A 25,064-nucleotide genomic window follows, 5' to 3' on the forward strand; every position below is an offset into this window, starting at 1 on the left:
CGTTTTGTACCCACAACCTATAGCACCAGGACCTGCATAGAAATCCTTTTATCCAAAAGAAATGCAACAAAAGGTCTCTTGCATCCTCTTGAGGACATTAAAGAAAAGGGTATCTAGTCTTGAACTAGCTAGTTTTGCTGTAGCATTTGATGGGAATCCTAAATGAATAATGTATTCTCCTTTTTCCCCACAAGTTTTCAATTTGCAATGGGACTAATAATACTTGCCCCTTGTAGCAAAATACTAAGAGATACTAAAATGAAAAACACTGTGTAAGTTCAAAGTACTTAATGTAATCAATAATTCTTCAATATGATAGACTCCTCACTTCAATCGAGTGCACTTAAAAAAAAAAATGTGCTCTAAAGATAATTTCCCAAACACTATCCTTGAAATCAGAGGATTCAGATATAGAGTACTTAACTAGATTGCAGGAACGCATGCCATTTCTAGTCCTGTAATTAGGCAACAGAGCAGATCTAATCACTTCATTACTGTAATGACATGCTACATGAAGCCCAAAACCAAAGAGAGAAATAGGTTACCACACAGGTACCTCAGAATGTGTTTAAGCATGACTGCTAATAGAGCTGCATACTTTGACATTTTTGTCTGCTATTTACCTTTTCTCCTCATTTGCAGCTCAAGCTCAGTAGCTTGTCTGAGGCACAACTGGTGTTGACCAGCTCCCTGCTGCACAGGAGGCTCAGGGGAAGCAGCCACACCAGCAAGGCTTGAAACTTCCCTGTCTTGGGCAGATCAGGAAGTCTTGCTATACTGATAACATGAAATTCCAGTGTGTCTAATTTTATTATTTTAATGCTTTTTTTTTATGGAACTTTACTCCTCCATAAACATGTCATTAGAGACATGCACACTTGATAACCACTGAACACATATGCACATAATATGGCCTTGGTCTATAGAACTGTCACAATCTAGGACTTGCATGGAATATGCAACACCCAAAGCCTTGTAAATGGTGGGATAAATTCTGCTTTCACTGATTTAATTTATGTTTAATGAATATTGAATTTGTTTGTATTTTACAGAATTGCAAAAGCTAATGTAATCACCAGAAGAAGTATGAGATGGGTCCTGGGTACCACATGAGGCATCTGTCTGGTCTTACAGATGTGTTAACAACATCAGATTTTAAATAAACTCACTGCTTCTGTCAGATTCCAGCCACCCTTCTTGAATTGTCCTCAGGCATGTCAATAGCTTTATTTTGGTTTATTCTTTTAAAAAATATTTGCCATCAAGGTGTTCTTAACGGACTTCATTTTAACCTAGTCCTCTACTCCCTGAGTCTGAATCTCTTGTGTGTAAATCTAAGCTTTATTTGTTGTTTGTTTACGGTGATGATTTAAAGAATTAATCATTTTCCCACCATCCTGAAAGCTTACGTCATCTTATTACATAGGAATCGTCAAAAAATAAATTCTTTCCTTTTTTCCAAATTCTCCCATTTCATGATGTTTCATTATTCAGGTCAGCAGATCATGTTATTGCAGGGTTACACTAAGATCAGTATGTACAACCTGGATACTTACAAGTCAGCACCTAATTTCACATTGTCAGGTAAATAAGCACTCTGCTTTCTAAAGAGACTGATTTCCCTCAATGCCCATGGATTTGAGCAGCAATGAGATATGCTCATCAACTTCAAAAGCTTTTAATTAATGTTATGGATTTAGATATATAATACTTGACATCTAAATTCTCAACTAAGTTTTCATTTTTTTCTTTCATATATATACATATATCTATATCTATCTATCTACCTTTTAATCTATCTTCTTTTTAAAAGAGGAGAATTCAATTACTGGGCTCTGCACTAGCAGGCCAGTCCTAGATTAAACAAATTATATTTAGTATAATTTAATACAATTCATAACTAAGTATTTTAAGTATAATTTAATTCGCAACAGTTATCTATTATCTCATGTTTCTAGACACATCCCATTCTCAATAGCTATGCTGTATATGCTGGGACTAGGAGTTGCAATTTGCCAGGATAATTTCTGATAACATGAGATCAGAGGTATTATCTCAAAATACTAAGCAAGCCCTTGAAGTTCTCTATACAAATGGAATGGCAAAACCCATTCTTTTCTGGGGAAAAGAAGAGAGGGTCTCATCTTTATGCTATAACACAACTCAGCATCCTGGTCACCACAAAATCTGAATTTACTCATTTCAAAAAGATCAAAGTTTTATAGTCTACTCAGACCATATAAATTGGTCTATAGTGCTATAAACTGACGTCAAGAACCAACACCTTAAAGGTGAGTAAATAAAGAGCATCTTGTTACACCTACTTTTAAAATGTGTTTAAATGAAACTTCTACTATCACTGCAGGCATCTATCATATTGTAAATCTCTTTTATTTTAGCCACTGCTATTTCCTTAGCCTCATGCAAGAATTTTGAAAACTTTGTATTGCAGCAAAACACTTGTTCTGACCGAAAAAAAGAGTTAGAGCAGACAATCAGGAGTTAAGGAGAAAAAGCACAACTACCTGGTTCGTTGTGTGAATTCCTGAATCTAAAGAGGAAGAGCAGAGGACAACTGCTATTAAACAAGGATTATTCATCATCAGTCCTATACCGTAGTTTGGCCAGGAAACTAATAAGTGATAACATCTCATGGTCACAGCATTGCAGACATGCATGCAAGATTTCACAGCTCTGGAAAACTGATTGTCTCAACATGCAGAGTTGGAGGCGGCTGAACACATGTTTAAACACAGTTGATGCTATCAGTGTTCACAAAATCTGTGACAAGTGTGGGCAGCTCTTTTCGGAGTATCATGCAAGACCAGTCATGTACAGATCGTACATTATGCATCACAGTCAATGATGTTCTGCCTTGCCCAGCTGCTAGACAAAATATCCTCCTCTGCTAATGTCACAGACTCAGAGTCAGGACCCTGCTAGCACCAAAAGGCTTTTAACATGGTGACCGATATCCCCAAAACCTATATTTTTGTTTGCTAGCAAATCCTGGCACAGCAGCACTAGAGAATCCATAGATATTTGTTGAAACATTTAGTTTATTTCCAAGAATAAATTTGTACTGTGAAGTAAATATCTTACTGTTCCACCTTGAAAGCCTTCACTCACTTCAGCAAGCACCGTGGTGTGTTTGGGCTTGAACCACACCCAGCCCAAGTAGGTATCAGTATTTTGCTTGTCTTTGCAGCACATCTCCAAGACTTTTCGAGCACACAGTCTCTGTGAAGCCTTGGTGAGAAAGAGATCTCCCTGTCTAATTACTTCCTTTAAGAGGACCAGTACTGCCCCCTCCTGTGAGCAGCCCCATGGCTAAGACACTGAGTTATCAAACCTAAGCTTCTTGGCTCTCTGCAGGAAATGGATACAAATTCATCTTTCCAAAAAAACCAAAAACAGCAGAGGAAAAAAAAAAAAGGCACGAAATTCTATGTGCATTTAAGTTCAGCTTGATTTAGATGTAGTACTGAGGTGCAAAAATAGCCATGGTTACATCCTTTGCTTCATTGCTACTCTTGAATGGCAGTCAGAGACTTATAAGATGTTCAAGGTCACTTTCTGGCAGCAAGCACCTTCTCTGAAAAACACTGGATTTTGTCCCTCAGCTGGCTTTGCACTTCTGATCTATTCTCTTTTATTCTCCTCTGTTTCACACAAGCACTAACGCATGAGTTCAAGCATGCCAATGAAGGATGAACTAAAATAGAGGTGAAGAGAACTCTGTAAGCACCTCCAGCTCCACCTGTCAGCCTCGTCACATCAGCCCTGAATTCCTCTGCCCCAGGCACAGCCACCCCCAACTCCAGCAACTCCATTCCCCTGGGCTGTAGCCATATATTTGCCTGAGGGTAAAACAGTTGAACGGGATAATCATACAAAATTAATGACGCTCTGTCATCAGCTTTGTTTCAGGTGCAAAAATTGTGTCTGGAATGTCTGGTAGGCTTTGCTGCAATTTGGAAGGAAAAGACAACAAAGACGCCAAACAAGTCCCACGTTCAATGAAATGCATGCCAAATCAAACAGCATTCTGAAACTGCGTGAAGAAAATTGCCAAATGTTCACACATGCAATAATTTAGTCAACCAAAGAAGTATTTGGTGTCTTTTGATTTAAGTTCACTTTTAAAATGTAGATATATTTGTTGTTGCATACCAGCAGTTTCCATTAGTAAGTATAAGTTAGTCAATAAGCATAAATTTTTGAAGGACAGTACAGAAGGGAATTTTCCAGACTCTGGAAGAACATTGCACTTCAGAGGGTAGTTCTGAAAATGAACATGGCTGTTGATTCATTTTAGGCAGGCAAAATATAATCTAAAGGATATTTGGAAGCTGCAAGTCTGAACAAAAGCAGGATGAGAATGGTGATACCACAAACAGAGAAAGGCTCAGGGTTATTTCAGAGGAAAGAAAAGAGGATCCATTTTGACAAGATAAAAGTGCATTGAACGGCATCCAAGAAGAGATTTGAGATGGATGCCCATCTCATACCAGTTTAATATGGGCAACAGAAAGAAAAATATTACAATAAATTCCTGAATCTTTGTGGTATATCTCTAAAGCAGGAATATGAACAAGATAATGAGCGAAAAGAATAAAGAAAAAGACACAGGAGGAGTGAATAGGGTCAATAAGGAGTGACAGCCATGAAAACCTGTTGGGAAAAAGCTTACAAGAAACCATAAAACTAGAACTAGAAGACGCTTGCCACAAGCATCAAAGTTTCACAGCATATCAAGGCAAACAGAACCAACAGTGATTAAAAAAAAGCAGAGAGATATTGAGAGGGAGATAGGAGAAATTTGAACTACTAAAGATGAAAAGTAAAATAGTTTACTTTTCTGAGAAGTACTATCATTTTTTGGAGCTGGTTAAAATAGATTGAAAAGACTTTTTTTGAAATTCTATGAAAAATAATTACCTCCATTCTAAGAATGCACATGACAAGGTAAGAATCAAATAGCCTGCCTTTAGAACTATGAAAGGAAAGGAGGTAGCACTACACATCAAATCAATGATCAATCACCTGATAGCCTGATACATATTTTGTTTTAAAGAAACAAAGTAGTTTCCTCTTATTCCCTACAGTAACACCACCTGACCTCATCCAGTATATAATACACGTTTTTATTCAATAATTTGGGGGAGAGATTGATTTTCAGTTTACCATATATAAGTCTAATTGAGTCAGAGTTAATTGCAAATACCTGCTTCTCTGCTTTCAGGCATGAGGGCTGGGTGGGGAGTGAAGCCTCTGGCTTGAAATCCAGAGCCACATCTTTTGTCAATCTTAAACTTCTCTGGAACTGCATATGATTCTGTTGTGAGAGGTTTAATCACACAAGTAAGGTTGAAAGATCAGCCCTTGCCCTAATACCCTTGTTAAGCTAGCTCTTCCTCAGTTTTCACTCTCAGTACTGGGATGATGTGGCTCTTGTCCTAGCAGGGTGCAATTGGTGTTAATTAAATTACTGTTTGCACAGCACTTCACATTCAGAGAACTCTGGGGTCCGCAGCACAGGGGACACATGGGGCTGTTGGAGCAGTAGGGTCCTGGTGATGACCATAGGCATACCTTTTCTCATAGGTATTTCCTATGAGAAAAGGCTGAAAGAGTTGGTTTTCAGCCTGGGAAAAGAAGGCTCCAAGGAGAACTTATTGTGGCCTTTCAGCACCTGTAAGGCCTGTAAGAAAGAGAGTGGCAAACTTTTTAGCAGGGCCTGTTGCAATAGGACAAGGGTCTAAACTAAGGAGGTTCAATTTAGATTAGATATAGGGAAAATGAGGGTGGTGAAACACTGAAAGAGGTTGCCCAGAGGGATGGTGGATCCCTGAAAACATCCAAAGACAGGCTGGATGGGGCTTTGAGCAACTTCATGTAGTTGAGGATGTCCCTTTTCATTGCTGGAGGTTGCACTAGATGACTTTTAAAGGACCTTCCAACCCAAACTGTTCTATGATTCTGTGAACTGCCCTACTGGGGATGAAAAAAACCAAAACTGCTGAAAGCACCAAAACAGGAATCCAATTTCTATATGCAAAGTCAGTAATTTGAAAACCACAGTTCTTCATGTGTGTCATCTGCCTTTTTGGCCTGACATTTAGGAGACACAGTAGTGGAAATTCCAGAGCAAGCACCTCAAGAAGCTTCTTGAGTTGCCATGAAAGCTTCCCAGAAGCCATTACCCTCCATGGGTAGCGAGGCAAACTGCACCCAAACCCACAGGCTCCATCACCCTTTCATTTTTTGCCTCGTGATATCCCATGCAAGTCATGTGTTCTGCAGGGCAGGGGAGCCAAGGAGAGCTGCAATACCATCTTGCTTCAGGTTAGTTCTTGAAAAGTTTTTTCCAAGCCAAAAAGCACATGCAATGCTTTCTAGATATTAGGATGGAAATAACAAGCTACAGCAAATAATCTGTGCATTGAGTTCATTTTGAGGAAGGTGTCTTGCCCCAGCAGGAAATACTGCGACCTCTTGCACAAATGGCAGCATTTTCAGCATATACCTTTTGCATGACAGAACAGGAAATCGGCTAACACAATAGTGCCAGATCTTCCGTAGCCATTTCAAGTCACAAAAATCCAGCCTGCCTGCCAGGCTGCCTTCTCCAACCGTGGCGTGAAAAAAATTACTGTCTGTTGTAAAAAGAGTAAAAAAAAAAAAAATTTTTTTTTTTTTTTAAAGGAAAGGTTCTGAACGTCCATGCGGCCGGGGAGCTGGGCGTGTCGGGGGTCCCGTGGGTCCCCTGCCCGGACACGTGTGAGCAGCCGGAGCCTCCGCGCCCCGCAGCACCTGATGGCGCGGCCCCGGCGCCGGCCCCGCGCAGCGCGCGCCAGGCGCGCTCCCGCCAGCCCGCCCACCTCCACATGCACACACCCGCGGCGGGAGGAGGAAGGGCATCTTTCTCGTCGTTTTCGTTTCGCCAGTTTCATTTACCCCCCTTCTCGCCCCTTTTTCTTCTTCTTCGTCTTCTCTTTTTTTTTTTTAATTAAATTTTATTTTATTTTTATCACTGTAATTATTTGTCGGGGTTCTCCAGTCGGATCCCGGCGGAAAAGGTGGATCGCTTCTCAGAGGGTCCCCGCGGCTCCTGGGGAAGGTAGGCAGCAGCAGCTAATGCAGTCGGAGGGATGGGGCCGCGGCTCCCCGCGCACCCTTTGTCTCCGCGCCTTGGCCGCGCAGCGCGGGCCGGAGCCCGGAGCCCGCCGCCGCCCGCGCTTTGTCCCCGCCGTTTGCGCAGCCCTCCCCCCAATCCCTGCGAAACGTGTCGGCTCGCCCCTCGTGCTGCCCAGTGCAAACCCTAAAAACGCCAGCAGCCAGCCGGGCGGGGCTCGGGGAGCCCGGCGGGGCGGAGGGGACGTGGGGACGGGGCGGCCATGCGGCATCTCCCGCTGCCGCGCCGGAGGCGGGAGGCGATGCTGCCCTCGCCGACTGCTGAGGCGGGCAGCAGTTTGCGGAAAAAACCCACAAACAAACAAAACCCGCAGAAATAAAACAAAAACCTGGCAGTCTGCGGCTACGGGCTTCCGCTGGCAGCGAAAAAAAATGTAGTAATAATAAATGAGTTTGCCCCTTATGAGGCCAGGTCGCGGGTGCCGCAGCTCCCGCAGGGTGCGCGGCCGCGGTGTAGCCATGCCCGGGGAACGTTCATGCCTTTCCCTTAAACCCGGCACTGCCATGGGGTCAATGCAAGTTTTACGGAATTCGGAAAATGCAGGCTGGGCCCACGGCGCGCACGCGTGTGCGTGGTGCCCGTAAATTCATAGTAACAGCTGAGGTGGTCGCTTTTCGTGAGCCAAGGCGAGAACAAAAAGAGGCCCGAGTGAATGCCCGGGGGTGCATTGGCTCACGTGTGTGTCCGTCCAGCTCGCTCTTGTGGCAGGGGGCTTGTTCCATTGTTTGGCAGAGTTCGTAATGCAACCTGTAGCTTGGATGTGTCTGTTTCCTTGTGAGGGAGGAGACGATGAGGTGTGTAAAGCCGTACTTTGTTTATGTGACATTGGAAGGACTGAAATAAAGCCTGCATCTGGCAGCTGGTTTTATGGAAGGAGAAGCTATAGTTTCCTTGTGCCACCCGCTGAACTCACCGCCTGTCCGGAGGCTATTCAGAGTCCCAGACTGCCGTGGGGCATTTCTGCCAACCTCTAGTCCAAATTATAAATAGGAACCTGTGCTGTGCTTCGTTCACCTTCAGGTTTGTTTGGCTTTTACTTGTGCTTGAAAGGCAAAATAACATAGAACAGACATTGTTCTAGAAGTAAAGTGTAAGAAAAAGATACATTTTAGTTGATAGAATATTGCAGGAATAAAAAACAAAACAAAGCAAAAATCCCCTACATTCTGAGAATAACCTTCACAGATCAGAAGTAATAAAAACAGCTGCAGGGGGAGAAAGAAACAGCATCCTCCATCTAAATTTTACTTAATTTGCTACCAAAACACCAACTTTGTTTAAAAAGCCTCTAAAAGGAAATTCCATCTGTTGCTGAAGGATATAGGTATCAATAACTGCCCTTTCCAGGCTAGGAGCCGCTGCCGAAATGGCGCTGAAATCCGCTTTGCAAAACCTGCGTGCAATCTCCGAACTGCCATATTGCTGGTGAGCAGAGGCCTTCTGCTGAGGCTCGGTGGAAATTCACTGACTAAAATGGGATCTGCTTCACTGTTGTACTGAATGACTCCTATTTGACTTTGCCTTTTCGGAAGGTCAGGTTTTTTTGTTTTTAAGAGGCACCATAGAGAGAGCACTTCACTGAAGCACACTGCAGCATCCTCAGTCTCGTCACTTGAGACTATTTATGCTGTAGTTGGACCAACTGGGCTCTCCAGGCTGGGTGAGGATGGGAGACGGTTGTTGGCAGTGAGCACCAAGCTGCACATTCCTGTGTGAAGAGGATTATCCCCCGAGTTTGAGCCTTTCTGCAGACTGCTGTAAAATGTGGAGGATCAATTGTCCTTCGTGCCCAAATCCTGCTTTTTACAAGGGTTTTAGAGGATGGAAGGGGAGGCAGTGCTCTCTCAGCCTTCCTGCTTGGAGGCTGCTCATCCTGGGTCCCTGTCCTACATTTTGTCTGTGTTTGCTGTTTTGGGAGCTTGTTCTTAGCAGTGTAAGAGTGGTGACCGAGCAGAAATGGGACTCTCCTGTGCTCTTCTCTCTCTTTTTAGCATCTTGCTCATTTCTGTTGGAATCTGCGTAGCAACTGACCTGATAATAACCATCACTTACAAGTTGTATTGTGAAGACAAGTGGATGTTGTGGAAATATTTAAATATTTTAAACCTGAATTCGGTTTTCTTTCTGATGGATACTTACTGCTGTGACCTTAATCCAATCCAAGAAGTTTGAGCAGCTGCTCTTGGGAAAAATAGCAGCTTTTACATGTTTTGCAGTTAGCTCTTACAATATTTGACCAAGTTTATCAGGTAAATATTGCTTTGAGTCTCTTACAGTCAAGAAAACTGTGGCTGAGAAATTACTTGTAAACTGGGGCAGAGGAAAAGTGAGTTACACATGAACTTATACAAAGGATTCTTCCTTCTGTAGTGCAAAAGTTTATTTAAATGGGAATTTCAGAGCTGCTGTTTAACCCTTAGAAATACGTCTGGGTAGTGTGTTTTGTTGCAGTGACCCATAAAGCCCCACTCACACAGCATTTCCACTTTCTGTGGAAGACAAGAGCACATTTATTTGTGGCGGTACGTTGTGGGATCTCTTCTGAAAACCAAGACTGTCGAGAGGATTTCACAAAGAAATATAATTAGGAAAAAATGTGACTATATTCCTCTGCCAAATGCCTTTCCTAATTTGACTGGGAAGGGCTCAAAACAAAAATGTACTTAAAACCATTTTCCTTTATGGCTCATCTTTAAGTGTTTTGCCTAAAGTAATGAATCACTTGGTGAATCAGACTGGGATTTTATGGTTTCTTATTTGCCTGCCTTTGATCAGCTGAGTAGCCTGTCGAAACTTAATTTGGGACTGTCTTCCCTTTCTTCATGGCAGCATGGAAGGGCAGCGTGGAGAGTGATGGGGCAAAGCAGGAACATTTTCCTGTTGCAGCACAAGGTCATGCACTACCAAGAGAAAGGCTGACAATCCACATTTGTTCTCATCACTTCTTTTTTATGGCACCCTTTTCTGAGCTTCCTTCCCAAGACTTCTGCCACTTGTTTTCCCACCCCTTATCTTATCTTTTAACTGTTTCCATCCTGCATGCCGTGGGGGCTGTGAGAGAGAGGGGCCTGGGGATAAGAGGTGGTGGCCTGCAGACACCAAGCAAATGGCTACAGCAGCGCCAAGGCCTTCTGGCCACCACGCTGCCCTCATCCTGGCATTGCCCTGGTGGGCAGGACAGGCATGTGCCAGCACCATGTTGGTTTTCTGTGGCACCTGGGCCCATCTGGGACACCACTGGGGCTGGGGTGAACCCGGTTCCTCCCACTGCTCCTGTGGCTGCTGCCTGCTGCAGAGGGACAGAGCTGAGGAGCTGGAGGCAATGACATTTCAAGCACTGCAGATGTTTGCTCAGTGGATGTGAGTCAGTCTAATTTCCAAGCTCTTTGTTATCTCAGTGGCTCTTCTCTAATCTCTCCATTTTGTCCTTTCTGTAGATGAAGAGTAAGTCTGGAGCTTTATGTCCTTCATGTCAGGTGTCACCAATGCAGAACAAAAAGGTGATAGTTGCCTCCCTGCCTCCCAGTGTGATACTGTTACGTATAAAGCTTATTCTTGCTTTCTGTCATTTAAGTGAATAGTCCGTGCACAGAGCTTCAGTCTCTGTGTTTCATTATTTATATCGAGGGTGTCTTACTGGTCATATTGCTCTTCTTTGAAAGAACTTTCAAAAGTATGAGCAAAGAAAGACGTATCACATCTCAGGCTTTGCAGGAATAAAAACAGCTTGTGCGAAACTCAAGTGAAGTGTTCTGATGACTTGTAACCGACCAAGTTTTTCTTGGCAAAACTCTCTTTGAGAAGAAAGTTGAGTCACATTTTGTCTTTTGAGCAAATTATTGTGATTTCCATAGTTTAAAGTGCTTAGTGTGTTTTGGATATTTACCAGTCCCAAGACCATTTGACTGCAGGAAGTGCGCAGTGACTGAAGTGCCCAGTGAAAGGACATATTGCAAAAACGGCACCCAGAGATGGACTAGATGTTGTCCACATGGGCCACTTACCCACATGCCTCTCATGTACTGGGTCAGCTTTTGAGCAGCCATGTGCCTTAAGATGACGCTTTTGGAACTGTGTCATTTACAGGATATGAAAAAAATATGGCATGTGAATTAAGCCGTTGTGATTACTACCAGGAGGGATGATGTTCTTTCTAGAAACACAGCTTCTGGTGAAGTGTTTTCTGAAATTATACCTCTTCCATGTATGGCCTTGAAAGGGTTCATGCAGGAACCAGAAGAAATAGATTGTATTCTTATATCTTTTTTCAAACATAAAGTTTTTGATCCCATTACTGCTCTTGTGGAATTTTAACAGTCCAGGAAAATGGAGTTGCAGGGATTTTTTTTTTTTTTATGTTTCACAAGTCAACAGGAAAATTACTACAGTTCTTGCAATATGTTTTAATGGCTTGTGAAGGTCTCAGTGTCCTTGAAAAAAATAAACTCATTTTATCTTCTTGTGTCATCTCATAGTCCTCCTGAAGTTGTGACCAGTTGTAATCTTTCCCATATTCTGCAAGAAGCACACAGCAAATAAATTATCTGTAATGGCTTTTACAAGACATATCATGGGATATTTAAAGAGAAAGCCAAGCTGCTAGGCCAGAGCAGTGCTTTTTCTACTAAACAGAGGAGCTGGGTCAGCTACTAAACACAGATCCTTGAGGTTCATTTTGAAGAGTCATTGGCTCTTTGCTGATTTTCTCTTCGGGGATGTCTTTTACAAGAGGGAGTGCTTGCCCATCTGAGTGGAAAAATTTGAAGCAAGAGCAAAATTCTGATTTGTCCTTTATGATTGTGTGTGTCTGAAAGGAGAGGTTTGATGGTGGATCTCTGGAAGTTTTCCTTTTGAGAGGTTTAAGGCTGAGGACAGAGTAGTAGGCACAGTGACTGAGGTGACTGGAATTTCTCCAGTCACTATTCACGTGATTATTTACTGTCTTTCAATGTGAATTAGGAATAAAGCTCAGCCTAAGAACTCTTGCCAACATAGCATTTTTATTTGCGTGTCTTTTAAGACTTTTCTTGAATGAAAAGGCCGTAAAAGTACAAATATTACCCTGCTGCTTCTATTATAGCTCAGTATCAACATATGGTGAATTTTTATTAGTGAAGCAGTTTTGGGATTTTTTTCTCACAGCACTAGTGGCACATACACCTGAGGTGGCAGCTTGCTCAGCTATCCCAGCGTTGAATCTCCTTTTGGGAGCAAAGCTATTGCAATTGCAAGGAACAGCTCAGTGTGACTGCAGACCCCTCCCATGAGTCAGGGGGTTGTCCTCCAGCTGCACCAGGCTCTGCTGTAGAGGCCAAGTGACAGGCCTGGAGTGGATACTCGATTTGTAGGGAATTTAGCTAGTTGACATGAACCCTAACCTTTTGGGATTTTAGATTTTATTTAGGCTCTGTGATTTGTCACATGGGTGAACTTGAAGTTTAGAGTAGGGGATTTGGGGATGAAATTCATGTGACCACCTATACTCCATTGACTGTGGAGAGTGCCCAGAGTAATTAGCAGTGACAAAGGGTTTTCTCTGTATATCTCTAAGATAAAGTTATCATTGCAAAATTTTTGTGATTTGCATAGTGTTTTATTGCTGGTGTCACTCTTGTATCGCCCTTTGTCTCTAAACCTTCAAGCACGTCACAAACTGAGTGTTAGTGTCTCTATTATCATCTTAATTTTATAGGTGGAGGTGCAGTGGACATGTTGGTTTTACTTTGCCAAAGATCTGTGATGAGTTCATGCCATGGCAATGAAAACTTCAGTTCCCAGCCCCACCACTCTTTCCTCACCCAGCTCATATTTTGTTGCTGAGATCAGGTTTTCTCATACTTGGAAGTGCTATGCATTTTTTCATTCAAGATTTTTTTGTTTGTTTGTTTTTGTTATGGTGGTTTTTTAGTAAATCACTTGCCCCAGAGAGAGCCTGACACATATTCAGAGATGTGCTCACTGTCATGATGCTTCAGGAGCAACTCATCTGTCTGAAACATGGAGTCTGCTAAGATGACTGCTGGTGCTTCAGCTTGCTCTAAGATTTTGCTCTGTCCTATAGAATCATGGAAGGGTTTGGGTTTTAAAAGAGCTTCAAGATCACCTCATTCCAGCCCCTCTGCCTTGGACAAAGACACCTTCCACTATGCCAGGTTGTACAAAGCCCTGTCCAACCTGACCTTCAACAGCTCCAGAGATGGGCATCCACAACTTCTCTGGGCAACCTGTTCCAGTGCCTTACCACCCTCACAGTGAAGAATTTCTCCCTAATACCTAACTTAAACCTGTCCTCTTTCATTTTAAAGCCAATGCCCCTTGTCCTATCACTACATGCCCTTGAAGAGTCTTCATTCAATTAGTTTTCTGTAGGAGGGCTTTGGTTGAAACAGACAAAGCTTGTCACTTTTGTGCTGCAAAGATTCCTTGGGAATGAAGCAGGGAGCTGTGTTCCTGCCAGTCTGGTGCTGTAGTGTTCAGGGGCAGAGGGCGAAGCTGGAGCCACACGTCAGTGAGCCGTGCAGCCGGCTCTCCAGCGCGCTGCTTACCTCACACTGCTGCTAATTTCATCACCTGCTTTTGAAGCACTTAATGGGGAATTTATTAAGCACGGGCAATGTCAAGGCAGTTCTGAAAATCCTCCTGGGCATCCTGATGCAAAACAGTACCCAAAGGAAAAGCTTCTCTGCTTGAATCTCAGCTGAACCTTTTCACAGGCTTTAAAATGCCAGGGGACCCAGATCCTGGTACAGAGGTTGTCGGTTCTCTTAAGAAATTGTTTATTTTAGGAACTCATGGTCACAAGAAACTTCAGAATTCAGTGGGCTTGGTCTTGCCACTTCAGCAGTCACCGTCTCCTGTGGCTTTATCCTTTTATAAAAAGATTGTGCTTCTCTTCCAAAATAGGTAGACTATTTTATCCCTGCAGCCTCTGGGAAGACTGTTCCAGAATGCTAAAACCACCCTCTGCTTGCCAGTCTGCATTTATTTATCAGCAGCCTAAATCAATTTTTTTTTTTTAATATTTTAATGTGCCAGCATTTTAATACCTGAGCAGTTTTCTCCTGTTATCTGTAGTGGAAATCTCTTTTGCAGAGTTGAAAAGTACCCAGCTCACACACCCCGAACTCTACCCTTTCACCAGGCAGTGTTTGCCACTATAATCACATGCTTAGCTGCTCCATCAGTTGAAGAGAAGGGATCCTGCTGTTAGCCTAGAGGGTAGCCTTTAAACTTGTACCTGAACTTTGGACAGGGTGGGCTCTTGAGGAATTGAAAATGGCGCTTCTGAGAAAGTATTTACAGGGGAAAAAACTGCTCATTTGCAAAGCCATCTTCTGTGTGGTAGGGATGTGGTATAAAACAGAAGTACTGGCTTCTGTAAACTTAATTTGAAACAGGCAGATGTCATAACTGAACGAGTGAACTACATCCTCCTGTCTCGCCCTGCAAGAGCCTGGGGATGCTCGTGCCTCTTTGGTTGCATGCAGTTTGATGGCTTTGAGGTAGCCCTGAGAATTTTAAAATATCCCCAAATTAATCTGGTGTTTGAGGGTTCTCCACGTACCCCAGGCTGAATAGTTGTTTGGCAATACTGCAGGAAATTCATTCACAAAAATGGGAATTGAGAGAGTTGTGGTGCAGGAGCTTGTTGTGTGTAACATACTGCTGCCTCACTGCCACGCAGGAGTTGTAGCTTGGCTGAGTTGGACTCCGGAAAATATTGGTCTTTCAGTTGATTTGCATTGCGGATGAGGAAGTATGTCACTGTAGCACACTTCTCTGATCTGCCTTTGGTGTTCTTCTCTGTGCTTTTATGGAACACATCTCTCGGAATAGAGATCGCCTGGTCTCTAGATAATAACTGCTCGACACAAGGTATACATTGCTCTTTGTGATACATGAGCTTAGGGGTTTTTTTTGTTTCTCTCCTTGTTCATAACAAGTTTAACCATTCAAAAATTTGAACAAAGCATGCACTGCACCTGTGCTTTCCCAAAAATCCTTAACAGGTTGGAATACATGTATTAGTAGAACAGAGTACTGGGATAACTCTGTCCCTCTTTGTATCCCACTTAGCATCAGCATGGACATGTATTTTATATTTTTAAGTAAGAATGGGAAGCATACAGAAGACAAACTCCAGATATTGAATTGGGACTTGGACAAGCAAATAGTTTTTATTCTTTAATTTGAGGTTAATCTTTTTTCCTGAAACAAACAGGCGGGGTTTGCTCACAAGTTTAAAAAAAATTGCTGTCTTCAGCAATAGATTGCAGGACAGGGTAAATTTATAAGGTTAGTGAGGTTGATCTCATTAAGACACACAAGGTCACTAGTGTTCTGCAGTGTATTTAGGTAATAACCTGAGGTCCATCTAACAGTTCAAAATTGGTTGGTATGGATGTCCCTTCTGTGCAGGTTTCAATGGTTTCTCCTGGTGATATTGCCTGCTGTTGGTGGTGTACATCTTGGATTTTTTGCTTTTGTTTTATTTAGGTTGCTGACACTGTGGTTGCAGTTTACTCACGAGGTACCAACCGAACACTAGTATTTGAAGAACCACTTGGACAGGCACAGCTCCTCACCCAGCATGCCTTTCAAAGCTGGATTAGAGCTGACCGAGTTGCAGAATATGACTGTCCCTGAAGATGATAACATCAGCAATGATTCAAATGATTTCACAGAGGTGGAAAACGGCCAGATAAATAGGTGAGTATTTTTCCACTGACGTTGCCTCTGCTAAGAAACACACTGTTTAAAAACAGCATTCTAATTTTCAGTATATATCTTGAATTATTCATTACCAAGTCATGCTCCATTTGAAGATGTAATTTGAATTTCATCCGTAACATCTGTTGGGCATGGGCTGCAATAGCAGATAGAGCAAACAGAGTAGCAATTTATTCATCATTTTGAATCTTTCAAATTAGTCTAATAAAATTCATAAGCATATAATGCAGCAAAAAGCCAAAATTTTTAGATGTCTGCTTCCGCACAGCAAAGAAGTAATAACAATATGATGGCATAATTTTGGGGAAGTCTCTTAGTTGACTTTTAATCTCTGGTGTGACAATTTTAGCTTGTCTGGCCAGCTCCATATATCCAAGCTTCTGGGGAGTTACAGCTGGTGTGGTTGGCAGCAATTGTAGTGCCAGTCTGTATTTGCAATTTGACAAGATAAACTGGGCAGCGGTTTGCTCCCTTGAGGCAGAGGTGGCAAGAAGATGGTAAAACAGTGTCTTACACCTAACTCAGATCAAGGTTAAAAAAAGGCATCAATATTGGTGAAAATTATTAGTTAAAATTATTATCAATACAATTATTAGGCTGCTGGCTTTTTCTATAAGCTTACAGTAATTTCTGAAGAGCTGCCTTTTCTCCAGAGAGCAGTTCTCCAGCCCTTCCTGCCAGCCTCCAACAGGGCTGAGCCATCCAGTTTGCAGCAAAGACCTGCTGACAGACCCTGTTTGTATTTTGTGAGCTGTAAAATAGGAAGATCTATTTTGATCAAACTTCCTGTTCAAATATTGCAAACCAAGGTGGAGCACAGGGCCAGTCAGTGCCTGCATAGGGATGGAAGCCTGTGCCAGCACATTGTTGTGATCCCTTCCGCGGGGCTGCCACCACCTATTTTATGATCTTTAAGATCTTCTTCTCTTGCCTTTTCTTCCTGTTGGCAGCATCCTCTCCAGCTACGTGAGAAACTCACTTTCTAGCATAAAAACGAAATTCAGAGATGTTTTTTCCCAGGTGAGGTTAGAGTCAGCTGTGAGACTCGCAACTGCATGGGTGGACAAGGATCTTGGTGACAGGTGTGGGAATAAGCACCCAGCATTGTCCACACCATTCAAGTAGCAAAACCAGCCAGGCGTAGCGTGGGACAGAGCAGGGGGCCCAGGGGGCCCGGCTGGTGGCGGGGGTGGGGGCAGGAGAGTGGCAGCCTGTCCCCGCCAGCCCCGGGGAAGTCCTGGGGCCGTCACCGGCAGGGCGGGTGGTGCTGTGACCGCAGCGCAGCTGCGCTGATGAAGATTAGAGCTGGTCAGGAATTTTCTGATGCAACTGCTTTGATGGAAAGTGCCAAAATGAAACACAAACCACTTCTGTTAAAAAAAAAAAAAAAAAAAAAGGCTAGAGAAAGACATAAAACCCTCCAAGTTTGCCAAAACAAAACAGTTCCAGTATGAACCTGTTTGCTTTCCTGCTGGTTCATGTTGTAAGGAGAGGATCTTAGGGGCTGACAGTGGTAAATTCACTCCCTGGAGGCTGTTGAGGATTTATATCCTTGAGACAAGGAGTGGCTATACCGGGTTGGCTGTGCCTCCCCAGCACTTTGGCTGATGCCATCAGTAACTGTTATGGGGAAAAACCCTGCTGGCGCTTCATTGTCAGTGAATGTTTATGGAGGGTGGGGAAGGAGTGTGCTGTATGTGCCTGGTCCTCTGTGGTCACAATGTGTGTGCTCTGTGGAGTTAAGGCATAGTAAGTGTGGCAAGATCTGGGCTGGATCCAGACTGCCTGCAAAAGGAAGAAGAAAAGGGGAGTGAGGAAAGAGGGTCAGAAACTCAGAGGCAGATTTTCTGATTACTGTTCTGGCTCTTAGGGCAGGTTAATGTATTTCACAATTTTCTATTCCTTTCTGGAGAACTTGATTCCTCTGCAGGAGAATCTATCATTTGGCTGTAGGATATAGCCTGTTATGGTTCTCTTAGCCCTCTGGCCAGGTACTCATGGGACAGCTGCTTGCATCCCACCCGTGACTATTTAGCCCTGTATATCTCAATTTGTTCATGTCCCCCTCCATGTCCAAACCAAGAGTTTCAAGGCAGCTCACACTGACCACAGCTGGCACTAGTGCAGCAGCTCGGGGGCACCAGTGCAGCCCTGCCAGCATGCCCTGGGGCTGAGGCTGTCCCTGAGCCACCCACAGCTGCTGCCCCGTGCAAGCACCTCCATGCCATCCTGTGTGACAAGCAGGCAGGCATATCCTGCTCTGCACCCGTGCATCCTGAAAGGATGTGGTTAGTCCCTTCCTATAACTATTTTGGCAAACACCTTTTTTTTTCCATGGAGTAAGAGGTTAACAGGCAGAGGGAGCAACACATTTTGTGCTACCTGGCACATGATGTGAGGCCTTGTAAAATGCCCAAGTCCATCAAAATCAGTGGGACTTTTTCTGTTGATTTCACTTGAGCTTTAGATTAGATCTGTAATTTTCAACCAACTTACTTTTTTGTTGTTTCAAGGCGTTTGATATTGCACTCTGTATTTAATTTAATATTTTTTGCCTCTCTCTCAGGACACAGTTTTTTAAGCTCAATGTAAAGCCACTTTTTAAGGCTCTTTTGGAGATGGTACACCAGGCACAAGCTGATTCCAAAGCTGGCTGTAAACTCCAAATAGTACTTGTTCTTGGAAAAGAATCCTGTATGTTCCTTTGGCTTTCCAGCCTTTTCTGGGCCTAAATATATGTAGGGAGGGGATGTTGATTTGAAGAGGCTGTACTAAGAGGGCTTTTTCTTTGTATGCAGATGTTGAATGGGAATGTCTTCTGAAAATGTCAGTTCAGAGATTTGCATGAAACCCAGACATGGATTTTGTGACTTTTAACAATGTCTCCTGGCTATAAACCTTGCCATCTCTGCACATAATTGTAAATCAGTATTTAGATCACTTACTTCTTGACTATGACTATGACAATGCTCCCAAGAAGCTGATGTCTGAATGCCTGTCTTGGTTTACAGCTGCTAGTAAGTTATCAGCACCCCTTGTTCAGTTAACAAGGTTGTTAGTAGGTGTGCTAAGATCTGGTCCAAGTTTCATAGTGTAAGTCAGATCAAGCTTTCCTCTGTGTTTCTTGTTCATGCCTGCCCTGGAAATCTTTGCCACTGCTCAAGTTAGCATGCAGTTTAAGAAGCTGCCTAAGGATAAAGTTCTGTCATCTTGGCAAAACTCGCTTTCCCTTACAAATGTTTAAGGCATTGTAAAATACCATTTTAATTTAATTATGTTTAAACTTATCTGAGATGGCTAAATGGTTTTTGGCTAACTCTGCTTAGCCAAAGTGATTAGCTTGGGGGTATCACCTAAATCAAACATTTCTCATTGAAGTCCTTAAATAAATTAAATTTGGAAACCATAAGTAAACATCATCCTTTTTAAACCACTTTATCAATAAGGGTAAGTTTCTACTTTGCACTAAATCAAACCAGGAAAATAATTAGATTAAGATATTCTTTCCAGGCCAGCTGTGAGGCTTCATGCATCACAAGGATGAGCTCATTATATCTTGGCCAGGATATTTCACTAATGTATCTGAAAAGTTTTGTATAGTCTGTTCATACTCAGCTATGATACAGGAAACACAACAGGAAAGCAGAAATATGTAAGAACAGGTTATGTCTTTCAGTGATGGGTAAAGCATATGAAATGAAGACAACAAACAGTGCAAATGGATTTCATGCTCGTCAGGGAGTCTCAAGGCTTTGATGGCACAGACAGTCCTACAGTGCATTGCCACAGAACCTCTCCCAGTTGGCCTCTGATCCTTGGGAGGGCTGGGAGAGGCGGAGTAAACAGGCGTTTCACTTAATTTGTGTCATTTTCGTAAGGTCAAAAATACAACATTCTGTGACAATGGATGGCTTGTTTTCTGAGCACGTCTATTAAGCAGAGCAGATGCATAGCACAGTTTAACTAGAAATTCCAGTACTCCAGCATATGTTTCCTCTCATATGCTCTAAGGGAAAAAACACCCTGAAATAAAAAACAAAGTTCATAAAAAGCAATAACTTGATAAAATTTGTTTCTGCTGAATTCATTGGATTACCTTCCACCCTATTTTTTTTTCATTTTATTTCATTTAAGATCAATAATATTTTTCCTTTGTGGAAAACTTGTCTGGCGTATGGTCTGGCCTCACCAGGCGTTTTCCCAAGGCAGACCTCTGCTCTGGACTTGCAGGTTAAGTTGCCTGCAGCAGCAAATGCAGCACAGGCAGAGCCCACAACCCCCTGTACTGCATTGCTGCTGGGCTGTCTGGGCCAGCTGTCCTGGGGCTGGGAAGTCCCCCATAAGAAAGCTGGGCTCAGTGCTGTGTACCTCATGGTTTGGGGTTCCAGTATCCTCATTCCTATGTCTGACTCTGCCCTCCTGTACACATCACAGAAAAATGGAGAAAAGAGCAGTGTGATGTGGCGAACCTGCGGTGGAAGAGGAGCCCAGCTGAACAACAAGCCGACCCCATTTTTACCCTAGAACTAACTCAGAAAAAAGTACTTTGGATCAATTTATCAAATCAGACTAGTTCTCTCAAAGTCTCATCCAGGAGGAAATAACATGTTTGCTGGCTGTGGAAGGAAGCTGTTTATTCTGTCAGAATAAAGTATTCTAATGGAAAGTCCCGTGGTCACTTTTATATTCAAGCAATGTTACTCAAGTGTTGTCTTTATCCTGTATTAGTTTTTTAACAATAATTTTCATGGAAATGTAGTGCCAGAAGGCAATAATAATAGTGTGCACAAATTTGTTATTTTTGTAATTATTAAGGGAGAACTGGCTGCAGGGGGATGAGCAGAACTGGGGGGAGCAGACTAGTGAATTCTATCATAACTCTTGACAAAATCTAAAATGACACATGATCTCCATAAATGACAGAAGAAGGCAAAGTCTGCAGATGTTCCCAGCAGCAGTTACAAATCCAAAAGAGACAAAACTTTTCTCTGTGCTCCTGCCTGTACAAATTGCCTGCAGGGTGTTTCGAGAGAGAGCTGGAATGTCTTTTTCAAGCCTTTCACACTCTGCTGCCTGTGTTCAAGAGATGGGCTTTAAACAGACATGAAAGAGAAAAGGCACATGCTCTGAATCAGGTTGAGATTTTATTCCACAAGGATGAAATACCTACAAGGTGAGCTTTGGAAAGCTAATTTCAGATCAGTCTAACTTAGAAGTGGTTGCATTTCACTTCATAAAATGGTGGGGGAAGTTCAGCCATCTATTCCAACTGTGTTAGAACTGGTAAATCTGACATCATGTCTATATTTTGCAGCAAATTAGTTGCTGAAGTTAGTATTTAAAAATACAGCAGAAGCCTATAGTTATTTTTCATTGATATAAAGGAAATCAAAGCAGACCAATGGGCAGGAGTCAAAATTGCAAAAGACTCAGCTAAAATACTACTTACATTTTGCCATCTGTGCCTGGATTTAAGGCATAAACACAAAATGTTAAAGACACAAGGCCCAGTGTGTCAGCTGTGGAAGCCAAGTCAGCAGCATTATAGCTGCATGACTTTGGCATGGCCTTAGAAGCTGTGCTAGCATATATATCACTAGTAATTAGGCCACAACTGGGGCAGTAGGGAAGTTTGCTCAGACTCTGTATTTACAAGTTCATGGATTTATTACTAGCCTGAATACTGCTGGATGTACTGAAATGATGCAAAGTTTTGAGTCACAGTTTGAACTATACATCCCTGGCCAGCAGATGTTTCCCACTGTGGGAAAGGACCAGCAGTGCTGCTGTTTGTGCTCAGTGTTGTTTGTCTGCTTCAATTTAAGAAGAGCTGGCTTAATGTAGCCACAGCTAAAATGGGCTCTGACACTTGGTGACAGCCCCTGGTTAGGTATGTGACGTGTACCATGGCTGAGGCATTAGCCAGTGCAGACTAAGAACCATCTGTGGATTAGCAAAGATGCCAGGGACTTAATTGTGCATAAACCTTCAAAAGATGAAAAGCTGAAAGAATGCTTTGTACAAACTAACATGTTTGCTGAAGAGAAGATCTATGAGAAAATAACAGCACATCCAAATCAGAAGTGTTGTAAATCTCAAGGATGCCAACACTGCCACAGGGGGACAGTAAGTTCCTAAATGTGGATACATCAAGGACACAGAACAAGCAAAGGGTAAAGAGAAAGAAAAGCTGTTTATTCTATGTTTCCCTGCACAGAAGTGTTTAATTTTGCAGTGTGATGAATTCAGCATTGAGTTTTGAGAGACACTACATGAAAATCCAGTAGCCCAGGACAGTGTACCAACAGAGCAGGTTGCCTGCTTCAGGACTGTCCAGCCAGCAGTGGCATGTGTGTCACTTCTTCTTCCTCTTAACTCCAGCCATACCAACCCTATGTGGCAGTGTCCTGGGGTGACTTTATGATGCTTGTATCCCCACTTGTCTGTTTAGCCCAGAAATAACTTTTGCATCTTTGAGACTGGTTCTGAGAGAGAAGGGGGGGAGAGAAGGAGTGTGCAGTTTGTTTTCAGAAACTGCATTTGCTGCCCCGCATCCTTCTCCTGGACTGTGTTGTTTGCAGATGGACAGACGGCAAGACAGAGCTCTCCTTTGCTTTTAGTTAGCTTTTAGCTAGCTGAGACAGAGAAGTACCCTGGCCCTGGTTTTTCTTTTTCTTGGACCTGTTTAAACCTGCTCTGGAGTGAGCACCCAGAAGAGAACCGGCAGCTCACACCTGTGGCCCACAGGGCCAGGCATTTCCAGCACCAGAGGGATTGCTAACAGACTGGGTGAGCTGAGCTACAGCCCACGAAAAGGACTTTCTGAGTTTGTCATCTCTTCAGATTGGCAAGAGGTTTTATTGTTTAATATTGTTCATTTTCTGCGCTGGTGAATGCTTTGCCATTAAAGAAACCGTTTTTTCCACTTTCCTCCAAGGAAATATTTTCCTGAACCAGCTGGGGGAGGGCCCACTTGAATTTGCTTTCTAGAGGCACCCCTTTAAAAGTTTTCTCCCAAATTTGCCCTAAACCAGGACAGGCAGCTAAAGGTTTCAGTAGCAATAAGGTTTTGCAGTGCTACCTGACAGTGAGGGGACAGTGAAATCTTTTAGGGATCCTTGGCAGAATGAGGGTGGCAGTAATTCATAGTTACGATTAAAGGTTTATTTTCCAGCAGGGTGTTATGATTAGTGTAGCACAGAATTTGTGATTAGAATGGTACAGGATTTCAACAAGCAGAATCAATGCAGTGCAGTCTATAAGTAGCATAATACAGACTTTAGAGTACAGTTTGACTTACAGTGTCTAGTCAACTGGATTGTCAGCAGATAGGGTCAGATCTTAATCTGTGGTTTCTTGTATCAGTACACAGTCATAATCTCGACTCAAAAATCATGTAAAAGAATATGAGCCTCTCTCATAATCCTTGGAAGGTGCAGAGGACAGGGGGGTGTCTCTGGCCAGTGGCAGCTGCAGTCCCAAGTTCCCCACTTAGGATTTGCAACTGCTTGATTCTGTACTCAGTGCCCAGGATGCTGTTATGCTTTCCTCTTCTGTGGAGGGGTCATCAGCACTGCCTGCTGGGCCCTGTGCCTGGGACCTTCCAGCCTGGCAAGGCAGGAAGTAACGGAGCTGCTGCCCAGGAGTATGAGGTTGATAGGGAGGGGAAGAAGTCTGTTTGGTTTCTTGTTGTACTTGCTTCACAGGACCTTGCGTTCATATTTTCTAAGCACTTGCTGGAAATAAATCCTCTGACTTCTTTCAGCAAGTTTATTTCGGATCGAGAAAGCAGAAGAAGTCTCACAAACAGCCACCTCGAGAAGAAGAAATGTGATGAATATGTAAGTCTCTCTCACTGCTCTGCTCTCTGTCAAAGGGAACTGCATGTTGTGTATATGAAAGGCCTTTAGATGTTGTCTTCAAAAGTGCTGGGCCCACACAACTATAACGGAATTCAATTTCCAGTAGGGACTGCCTGGGATCAGCACTTAAATAAAACCTCAAAACAAAACCCCCAAGCATATTGGTTGGGTTGAGGCAAGGGAATCCCTCTGGCCTCTGTTTGGGAGGAAGTTGTGGCGGTTCCTTATGGCTTTTCCATATATGAATTACACATCCAGGATGTTTCTCAGGTGTAGTGGAAGATGGGGTTTAAAACTGAGAGTGCAGTATGAGCTGTGTGTTGCCTGTACCAATTAGGTCAGTTTACAAAACCTGTGGGGCAGCGAGCAGCGTAGCTGTGACAGAGTTCAGCAAGGCTTTCTCCTCTTTCAGTTTTTGTTAAATGCTTTTCATAGCAGTAGTTACTTACATCTGATGCATCACAAAACATGGGGTTTGAAGCAGAGCTGCATTTCCCTGCTCTGTTCCAAGCTGTTGCTGACACATCTGTCTTTATTTCTCCAGATCCCAGGAACTACTTCACTGGGAATGTCCGTCTTCAACCTTAGCAATGCAATTATGGGCAGTGGGATTTTGGGTCTTGCTTTTGCCTTGGCCAACACAGGAATTCTCCTTTTTCTGTAAGTATTCATGTGGTGAGTAGCTGGTCTCCATGGAATTTCACTCTGTTTAAAGAATGCATGCACTGCCAGCAAGTGGAGGGATTTATAGTCCATGTGTAATCAAGTACAGCATTCAAGCCTGAAAATATTAGTTACAAGTTTCAGACATCTTTTTTTCAGTCATATGTTTTTGTGGACAAAAACACTACTTTTAGTGCTAGAGAAAATTAAGTCCATGTTATTTACTACAGACCTAGACAGGGATTTTTCCTGTGCTCTGCAAGCTACATAGATATCAAAAATATTCTATAGTAATAGCTGCAGTGAGTTAGTACCTAGTTCTTACTTCTGTCACGGGATTTCCAGAGCTTTCTTCAAAGCATGGTGCAATAAACACTTTTTTTAAACCAAGAATATTTATTTCCCTTGTATGTTACATCTCACTCCTACAGCTTTTTTAATGAGAGTCCTTGAAAGCCAACATAAATATAGCCAAGATTTTAGTGTAGAAAAGGACTGAGGTAGACTACTTAACTCCAGCAGAAAAAAAAAGAGGCTTTTTACAAAGGAGAATTTCATAGTTTAAAAATGAACAGTGGCATTGAATGACTAAGACAGTGTTATTCTGGATC

The 25,064-nt window shown here is 42.8% G+C and overlaps 1 protein-coding gene across 2 annotated transcripts in view; it reads left to right on the forward strand.

The window, feature by feature from the left end:
• Positions 1-6,986: 6,986 nt before the first annotated feature.
• Positions 6,987-25,064, forward strand: part of SLC38A1 (solute carrier family 38 member 1) — a 42,548-nt gene continuing 24,470 nt past the window's right edge. Inside the window, exons 1-4 of one of the 2 annotated variants that reach the window (XM_059847024.1) lie at positions 6,987-7,123; positions 15,695-15,907; positions 23,694-23,769; positions 24,335-24,450. In XM_059847024.1, coding sequence (XP_059703007.1) covers positions 15,789-15,907; positions 23,694-23,769; positions 24,335-24,450 — 311 coding nt within the window. In that variant the 5' untranslated portion in view covers positions 6,987-7,123; positions 15,695-15,788. Of the gene's footprint in view, positions 7,124-14,965; positions 15,074-15,694; positions 15,908-23,693; positions 23,770-24,334; positions 24,451-25,064 lie in introns of those variants that run through there. The other variant, XM_059847025.1, reaches the window with a different exon arrangement.

This window comes from Haemorhous mexicanus, chromosome 5 (genome assembly GCF_027477595.1).
Source record: "Haemorhous mexicanus isolate bHaeMex1 chromosome 5, bHaeMex1.pri, whole genome shotgun sequence".
NCBI lineage: Eukaryota > Metazoa > Chordata > Aves > Passeriformes > Fringillidae > Haemorhous > Haemorhous mexicanus.